This window comes from Hevea brasiliensis, chromosome 2 (assembly GCF_030052815.1).
Source record: "Hevea brasiliensis isolate MT/VB/25A 57/8 chromosome 2, ASM3005281v1, whole genome shotgun sequence".
Taxonomy (NCBI): Eukaryota; Viridiplantae; Streptophyta; class Magnoliopsida; order Malpighiales; family Euphorbiaceae; genus Hevea; species Hevea brasiliensis.
The window spans coordinates 1,103,501-1,112,962 of record NC_079494.1 but is presented as its reverse complement, the minus strand read 5'-3'; the positions used below and the strand labels follow the sequence as shown (position 1 = coordinate 1,112,962).

The 9,462-nt window shown below is 34.9% G+C and overlaps 1 protein-coding gene across 2 annotated transcripts; it reads left to right on the top strand.

The window, feature by feature from the left end:
- The first annotated feature begins 2,768 nt into the window (after nt 1-2,768).
- On the top strand, nt 2,769-7,939 carry LOC110660949 (protein NLP4-like). 2 transcript variants are annotated; one of them, XM_058131180.1, is made up of 5 exons: nt 2,769-5,295; nt 5,416-5,510; nt 6,911-6,958; nt 7,045-7,635; nt 7,730-7,939. In XM_058131180.1, exons 1-5 carry the CDS (start codon nt 4,608-4,610, stop codon nt 7,787-7,789), a joined length of 1,482 nt encoding a protein of 493 aa, XP_057987163.1. In that variant the 5' UTR covers nt 2,769-4,607; the 3' UTR covers nt 7,790-7,939. The 2 variants fall into 2 exon arrangements, with proteins under 2 accessions (XP_057987163.1, XP_057987159.1); XM_058131176.1 differs by having other exon boundaries at nt 2,770-5,510.
- Nucleotides 7,940-9,462: the final 1,523 nt, after the last annotated feature.

The window sequence follows — 9,462 nt, the reverse complement described above, 5'->3', positions numbered from 1 at the left end:
AAAATTTATTTTCAAAACATGGTGATCAATGCCTTGTTCGCCGGTTATAATGGTGAACATAAGGCATGCTTTTCTTTATCATTCATAATGGTGAAGATTGTATCCATGTTTGTCATTATAAATAGTAAAGAATTGAGATTTCAATGAACATTTTATCATACATTATGTTTGTCATTTAAAGTGGTGAAGAATGAGAGAATCTCTGCAACCTTATTTTGCCATGCATTATGTTCGTCATTTAAAGCGGCAAAGAACGAGAGAACCTCTGTAACCTGATAAAATGTAAGAAACTGGGTTTTTGGTTGCTACTTATCATGGTGAACTTGAGATTTTTTATTTCTCTCCCTTTCCTATAGTCTCCCTCTATACTCTCTTTCATATTTCTGTGTTCTGAACTTGGTTAGAAAATAGGTAATGTTTTTATTTCTTTAATTTTTAATGTTTAATTTAATTCCTTTAAAATTGCATGTATAAAAGTATATGTAATTACTAGTAAATTTTTTTTTTTTTTTTTCAGATAACTTCTAGTGTTGCTTTGAATTATGTTGGACATCTAGAAAATAAAAATCAGAGTAGTGGATCTTTATACAAGTTAGTAAATTTTTAAAATTTCAGTAGTTAATAAGTGCTTGTGAAATGTTTATTTTGATTTATGAGTTAAAAAGGAAAAATAAATATAATATGTAATTGAAAAAAAAAACTAAAATCATCCCAGAAAGGAAAAAAAAGTGTAAAATTTGAACTTATTTTATTTTATTTTATTTTAAATATTCTGATGGGCAAGGCTAAAAAAATATTTTGATGGGGATTTTTGTTGTGGAGTTTAATGAATTGGAAGTTACAATAAATGATATAGTTCTACCTTTTATGTGGAATTGATATTCTTTTATATCTAATTTAGTGTTTATCAAAATAGCTTAATGAATTTATTGCAATTGAATTGGATTCTGATTTGATTGAAATATTAATTTATTAAGATTGATCTAGAATTTTAATCAAAAAATGACAACACCTGAATATGCCACTATCTATTGGAATATAAATATTATAGATAATGCTGATGGATATGATTATAATGGAGGTTGTTCAAAGGTTATTAGAATTGATCGAAAGTTGAATTTTAATCAATTGGAAATGAAAATTGTTCATACAATTAGACTAGCAGAACAAAATGATTATATAGAGAAAATTTATTTTAGACTTAACTATTAAAGATGGTGAATTGAAATACAAGTGCATGGAGATTTGGGGAGATGACGATGTCTTTATGATGTTTAATTACATATGTGAGATTGGTGGTATGATAGCATTGAATTGTATGGGAAAATATTTTTTTGAAGTGTGATTCCCATAAATGAAGATGCCAATGTTGGGCCTTCTGGTACTACCATAAGTAGTAGCGAACTACTTTTACCAAATAATCTAAATTCTCATAGTTTGTCATGTTGTAGAGATTCTCTCATTTTCCCCCCTTTAAATAGCAAACATAGTCCATGGCAAAATAAGGTTGCAGATATTCTATTCATCTTCTCTCCTTTTTCACTATTTTAAATGATGAACATAGTGCATAGTAGAATCATCATTGGAATCTCAATTTTTCACTATTTATAATGGCGATCATGGACGCAAACTTAACAGTTATGACCAATAAAGAAAAGCATGGCCCATGTTCACTATTATAATAGGCGAACAAGGCATTGGCGACCATATTTTTAAAATAAATTTTGCTGACACTGTGATTTTGTAAATTTTTTCTCTTATTGCCGTGATTTGAAAATTTGCTCTTTTCCTCTCAGTGTGGGTTTGGTTTTTGTTGGAGAGAGTCCCTTCTGCTGCTACCTTTCTGAGGCCTTCTCTATTTCCTTCTAGCAGGGGAAGCCCTCCTTGACTTGGAGAAGTGGGTTTCGTCCTCCCTCTTTCTCTGGGTTGGATTGTAGTTAGTTTTTTCATCTTTTGACTTTCTCTTTTACAGATCTGTGGTTATATGTGGACGTTTATATAATCTGTGTGGGAAGTTTCGGTAGATGAAGCTCTACTTGGTTGTTTTCAGCTGAAGAAGAGAATAAGCCCTCCTTTACCCTTAACTAGTATTCCTCTTGGTGAAGGATGGTCATGGAAGCATACTGTGTCGACTTGTGCTCTACCAAGCTTGCATGGCATTGGTTTAGTGTTATCTGGTGGTTTGCAGGTGAGGTACGATTTGGCAGATCGACTCGAAAGGTGCGAGTGGGACTCTGAAGAGCCCCATTGCCACTTACCTCTGCCTATTGATACTGACAAGATGCTTCCATGATTTCGACTATTTGTAGGTTCTCCCTTCGCTCTATGTTTCACCTCTGTTTGTGCTTAGTACCAATAGATCTGTGAGTTTGGATATGTATTTGAGGATTGGGGTCTTGACTACCAATTGGAAGATGAGCTTTTGTTTAGGTATTATGAGGTTTTTCTTCAATGAGCCTTGTTTTCTCAGGCTAAGAATAGTTAAGTCTCAAGATCTCCATTCCTTGCGTCTACAGTTATTTTTTTCCTTGAGCCTTATATTGCTTGTAATCTTTTGGGACAAGTTTGAATTGGCCACTAGCCTTTTAATACTTTAATGAAACCTATCTTCTGATAATAATAAAAAAAAAAGTTTAAATTAGAATTAAAATCAAATTAAAATTGATCAAAATCAAAAAATCAAAATTAATATTAAATTAGATTGAAATCGGCCAGTTTGATTTTAGGCCAAGTTGATTTTTTATTATAAAAAATAAAAATTAAAAAATTTCAATCATTAAATTTAATTAAAATAAAAATTAAATAAAATTGGTATCTAATCATAACTCTAAAGAGCTAGTTTCAGTCCTCCAAAATATTAAATTCAAAACCAAAACCAAATTGGTCATTGCTTGTTATATATAATGCTATGCTACTTCAATTTTGATTTAAGGAAGAAGATAAAAGAATATTGCCTTGTAATTTGTTTGGTTTCTGGTTCAATGTTTGTGAGACAATATATACGTATACCTAGAATATTTTATTCTCAATCAAAGAAGAGCTTAGACTTTGATGATGCTTGGATCATCCATCGACCAAGTTAATAAGCATTACTAAGATAATAGAATGGGAAATAATTAGGGTTAGTGCAAACTTGGAATCAAGAAGAATTTTGATGAATGAATCCCAACAGGGTTTTAAAAGTTGGCCTTAGCAGGCCTGACTAGCAAGCACGTATGAATGAAACTCAATCTAAAAAGCTAACTCAAATCCAAGGCTCAAAACAAGGACCTTACACACCAGCCCACCAAAAGGCTCAAACCCAAACCTAACTATAGTTAGGGCAGGAAGTGAAGTTGGGACATGCAGCAATGATGGCACCCCTTACATCTCTAATAGAAAGTCATCAAGGAAACTGTACAAGCTGAGATGCGTATAGCGGTCATGCATGGCTGAGCCTGATAAAAAAGGCCCTAAGAAACCCTCCTCAGTGACAACGAGTGAGCCGAGTCAGGATGTACACCAACTAAATGAAGAGCAGAAAATCATGAGGGTGTAGGGGAATACAAAGAAGATTGGTATAGCTTCAGCTTCATCTGATCGAGTCTTAAGGGATTAAAAAACCATATGTTGGTGCCGATTCGTCCCCAAACTCACAGGATTACCTCACATTCACTTGCAAGATAGCCATAACTAGAACAAATAGACCATTTAGAAGAAAAAAGATCACAACAAAAGAAAGACAAACGTAAGTCCTGCATGCAACCGTTGAACCCAAGGATTACGACAAAGGTTATTTATAGTCTCTACCCGATAAGGAAGGGTGAAACCCACAAACCAGAAAGAAATGATCAGCCCCCTGCTCAGAAGGGGCGAGGGAAAGCAGCAACCAATCGGCAGTAGAAAGAACAGAGCTCTAGACGAACCAAAATTAAAAACAGAGAAATTTTCTCTCTCTAGAAAGCTAGAGAGAGAAGCTTACCAAACACTTTATTGTTGCCAATATTGATAATCTAATTACCCTTATATTAAATTCCACAAATATTGATTTCATATCTCATATAATAATAAAAAAAATCAATACTTAAATCTTTTTATATGCCAAAATGAAGTATTATTTACTGAAATTTCATTTTTTTAAATATCATTTGTAAACTGAAATATTGAACAATTTTAATAGAAAGTCTCATGCTTGAGCAGACCCCCAAGGTCTCGCTTCACCTATGGCTATGTTGTTCTGCGAATTTGTACTTGTTCGTTTTGTTATTTCTAATTAAATAAACAAAAACGAAAGGGGGGAAAAAAAGGAAGGGGCTTGGAATTTGGACGTAAGTGAGGAGGGAGCTTAGAAAAAGAAGCAAAAGTGGCAAGCACAAGCACCACCATTTTTAACCCACTAAAGATGAAAAGGAAGTCAGATTCCACTAGCATTTCCTTATATTTTAATATTCCCCATTGAAGATTTAGCTTCAAGAACTTATCAACCATGGCATCAACAACCGGATCAGTTCTCGGCTCTCTCTCTCGCTCGCTTTCTTTCTTTGTCTGGAGTTGAGTTGGGCTTCAAAAAGTTGACTTGAACGGCGAGGATACATCAGAATAAGGGCATCTAAGTGGGATTTTTCATCATGGAAGACGGCATTTTATCACCGGGTACTCTGCTGGGCTCTCATGCTGATTCAGCTGAGGACTTTGACTCTATGGATAACTTCTTATTAGAAGGATGCTGGCAGGAAACGATAGATGGATCTGAGTTCTTTAATCCTATCCCGTCTAGTTCTGCTGCCTTTGTCGATGCTTCATTTCTATGGCCTACTTCAGACATCAATAATGGTGACTTGGCTTCCAGTCCATCACAGCGGAGCAATCAAGAAGAGGAACAGATGTCATTGTTGCCCAGGAATTCACCCTTGAATGAAGCCCATGGCAGAACTCTGGTTAATGCTCAGGCTCTTGACCAGGACATAGGCAGTGCTGACAGATTGGGAAATAATACAACTGAAGGTTCTGAAGTAAGCAGAAGGTGGTGGATTGGACCAAGGACAAATCCAGGATCCAAAACTTCTGTAAGAGATAGATTAATTAGAGCACTTGGATGCATTAAAGATTTCACAAAAGATAAAGATGTCCTTATACAAATATGGGTCCCTGTAGACAAAGGAGGTAGACGTGTTCTAACAACTCATGACCAAGCATTTGCACTTGTTCCCTACTGTCAAAGGCTGGCAAATTACAGAGACATATCCACTAAATATCAATTTTCAGCTGAGGAGGATTCCATGGACATGTTGGGGCTACCTGGTCGGGTTTTCTTGGGTAAGGTTCCTGAGTGGACTCCTGATGTTAGATTCTTTAGAAGTGATGTATACCCCCGGGTAGATCATGCTCAACAGTATGATGTACGTGGAACTCTGGCCCTTCCTTTTTTTGAAATAGGTAGCAGTACTTGCCTGGGTGTTATTGAGGTGGTAACGACTAAACAAAAGGTCAAGTGGCATCCTGAGCTTGAAAGCGTTTGCAGGGCACTTAAGGTTTGTTTTCTTGTTTAAGAAATGCCTCTTCCTCCTCATCTCAGTGTAATATGTTAAAGCATTGAAAATTAACTAATACCACTATGAAGCTGACCTGATTAGTGGAATTACTCACATAGCATCAGTCTCCCTCTAAGCTTGAATGTGTAATGTATTTGTTCATATATTTTTCACTGGGTTGACTCATATATGAAATTGGCTAATTTAGCTTCTACAAGACATGCATCTATTCACATAAGCACATTATTGATATCCAAAGGAGCCCACTTGTGCGCCTTTTTTTATGGTCTCAGCATTTTGTTTTGGAGCACCTGAAATGTAAAATGGTGCTTTTCAAGATGTATGCTTAATTGCTTATTGCATGCAGAGTTTAGATTTGTTTTCTTTTCCTTTTTTTTTTTTTTTTTGGATCCAATGCTTTTATGCATCAGTAGGAAAGTTTGATGGGTTAGTAAGGGAGGGGGGCTAAGATAACTTGAAGGAAAGTAGTATAAAGGAGGAATTAAGGTTTAGTTGTTGTTGTTGTTATATTGTTTAGTTCCAATGCCTGGTTTTCAACGATCAACTTCTGCCATCAATATAAAATTTGTGAGAATAGGAGATCATATTATTCATAGTGATATATACACTTCTTAGTAATGTCATAATATCGGGTCAATTTCATTTTTTTGACTAACTTTTGACTAATTCAGAAAAAATTTGCAAATTGATAAAATCCAGTGAACGAAATTACAAAAGGGAGGTAGCCCTCTGCGTTATTCAACCAAACACCCCCACTCCTTTTCCAAAAGAAGGGGAAAATATGAGAGAGGGATGTTGATTTTAGTGCTAATTCCGTGAAAACTTATGTTTCTTAATAAGGGTGGATTTGACTTCTAATCAAGGTTGCTTGATTTCAGAAAACTTTCAGGTTTCAGTTGTTTTCTAGTATTTTCGTTTGTGAGGGACAGGTTATGCTCTCATAAATAGTTCACTTTGAACTATTTATTTTTGGTATGATCGGATGGTATTCTGGTGATGTTCATACTCCTTTAAACTTTGCAGATTCTTTGCCTTCTAAATGATACCTTTTATTATTGTAATTGGTTGCATCTGTTCAGTACATCTAGGTGAATTTTCTTTGTAAAAAAAAAAAAGAAATAATTTTTTTGCTACACCTTGTTTAATTTATTTTTATGTTCTCTTGGTTTTTATTTTAAATGTTTTTTTTGGGTTAAAATTAAGAAGATGCTTTTGCCATCCGATGCTTAATAATTATAGTTGGATATTAGCTTCATTTAAGAGAGATGAAGGATCAGAGCTTCTTGCCCAAACCAAGTTGGACATAGTTCAAACTTGAGATACAATAATAATTCATTTGAAACTTGAGTTTTTGATAGAAGAAACTTTTTAACTTGCAGGCAGTTGATCTTCAGAGTTCTGAAGTTCCAAGCTTGCAGCAAGTAAAGGTAATTGAAGAAAAGTATCAAAATAAAATTGATGTCTTTAAACTAATGATTTTCTATTTCTAAGTTCTGGATTTGTTCCCCATCAGACCTGTGATATGTCCTACCAAGCTGTATTACCTGAGATTCGTGAGGTTCTGAGATCTGCTTGTGAGACTTATAAATTGCCCTTAGCTCAAACTTGGGTCCCATGCATCCAGCAAGGCAAGGGAGGGTGCCGACATTCTGATGAAAACTACCATCTTTGTGTTTCCACTGTCGAGCTTGCTTGCTATGTGCAGGACACTAGTGTCCAGGCTTTTCACGAAGCTTGCTCTGAGCATCACTTGTTGAAAGGCCAAGGAGTTACTGGGGGAGCATTTTTTACTAACCAACCTTGCTTCTCAAGTGACATAACTTCATACAGCAAAACTGAGTATCCTCTTTCTCACCATGCGAGGGTGTTTGGGTTGCGTGCTGCTGTTGCAATTCGCCTGCGAATTGTGCACAATGGTACAACTGACTTCGTGCTGGAGTTCTTTCTGCCTGCGGATTGCACAGATCCTGAGGAACAGAAGAAGATACTTACTTCATTGTCCATCATTACACAACAGGTCTGCCAGTTCTTACGGGTAGTAACAGACAAAGAGCTAGAGGAGGAATCTGTGGACCTCAGGCAAAATCAAGAAGATTATAGTAGTGTTAGACTTTCTTTCAGTTCAATGCATTTTTAAACTATGAGGTGGCATAGCATTGGCGCTCTGATGTGTTATACTGGGTTTGCACTTAATGCAGGGTGATAGATCTCTGGGTCAGAAGCTAGCTTCTCGTCTCAATGTAAGGCCAAGAATTTGAAGATGATGCCAGCGTAATATGCCAACTCAGAGTGAGGCTAGTGGTGCAGAAGCCCAAAATCAGTGTCAAAGTTGGATTGCTTTAACTTGCATGTAATGTTTCTCTTATGACTAGATGCTATCATCTAATAAATTCGTGTTGTATGCTGTCCATTCAGACTTGTTTTAGTGTATGTAAGATGGTACGGCATGTAGTTTGCTGGATTCATATCTTAGCTTGTTCTTATGTGCTTAGTATTTGCTGTTTGGACAATCTTATTAGTCACTTGAGCGTTGTGATTATGTCCTGCACGACAGCATCCTCGGTTTGCTAGAATACTTTCACAACGCCTGAGAGAATAATGAAATTGGAAAAATGGAGCATGGCTTCATGGTTGTGCAGTAGCAGTAGCAGAAGCAAACTAGCAATTGTCATTATATACCCATTTTAACCACAGCAATGGACGACTATTTACAATCAAAACTTGGTTTGTTAGCAAGCTGCCTGTTAAGAAATCAATGATACATACTTTATCTAGTGCAATTCAGTATCCACTACCATGATTTTGAGAGAAACAATGATACAGAGAAGGGAGCAAAATGGGGCTGTAGACTGCATGGAGGAGGATAGGAGCACATAAAAAAATATAGCAATACCTGTTAGGTCTAGTCAAGGGTCGATTTCGACTCAGAATTGAGTCGGAATAAGATCAGTTGAAACCAGAACTGAAATTGGTTCAAAATTGACCAAAATCGATGTTGAATTGGACAGAAATCAGTTGGTTCAATTTTAAATCAAATTGATTTTTTATTTAAAAAAATATAAAAAACTTGAAAAAAATCAATTATTAAATTTAATCCAAATCAAAATTAAACCAGCTTGAAATCTAGTATAAACTCTTATGAACCAGTTTCAGTCCTCCAAAATCTTAAACTGAAATATTTCAAGTTCAAAACCAAATTGAACTGACACTTGGCCAAACTTAACCCTAATATACTTGTTATATATAATGCTATGCTACTTCAATTTTGTTTCCAGGAAGAAGATAATAGAATATTTTCTTGTAATTTGTTTGGTTTCTGGTTCAATGTTACCAAGAATATTTTATTGTCAATCAAAGAAAAGCTTCGACTTTGGCAATGCTTGGATCATCCATCTACCAAGTTGATAAGCATATAATATATATAATAGAAAGAGAAGTCATTAGGGTTAGTGGAAACCTGGAATCAAGAAGGATGTTGATAGATCATAGACCACAGAATGAATCCCATTTGGCTTTTAAAAGCTGGCCTTAGCCTTGTAATTGTGATTAATCATATAGAGTTGGTATATTAAAATATGAAATTGTAAATCAGCTTCTTTGCCTGCACTCATTGCTAAGATTGGTAACCCAATATCCCCTATATTAAATTCCACAATTTTTGATTTCATATCTGATATAATAATAATAATAAAATCAATACTTAATCTTTTTATATATCAAAATGAAGTATTATTTACTGAAATTTTCAATTTTTTTAAGTATTAATCTCTAAACAATTAAGGGTTAAATTGTTTGATGTTACAAAAGCTAATTTTATATAAGAAATCTTGTGTCTTGAATTCATAATAGATCGAACTTAAATAAGAAAAATTCATTTTATAAGGAAATTCTTGTCATCTCAAAATAGACACACTAACGAAACTAATTATTT

Coding starts and splice junctions, on each gene's coding strand:
- LOC110660949 (XM_058131176.1), top strand. CDS start 4,608: ATGGAAGACGGCATTTTATCACCGGGTACTCTGCTGGGCTCTCATGCT. Junction 5,511..6,910: donor GCGTTTGCAGGGCACTTAAG/GTTTGTTTTCTT, acceptor TTTAACTTGCAG/GCAGTTGATCTTCAGAGTTC. Junction 7,636..7,729: donor ATCAAGAAGATTATAGTAGT/GTTAGACTTTCT, acceptor CACTTAATGCAG/GGTGATAGATCTCTGGGTCA.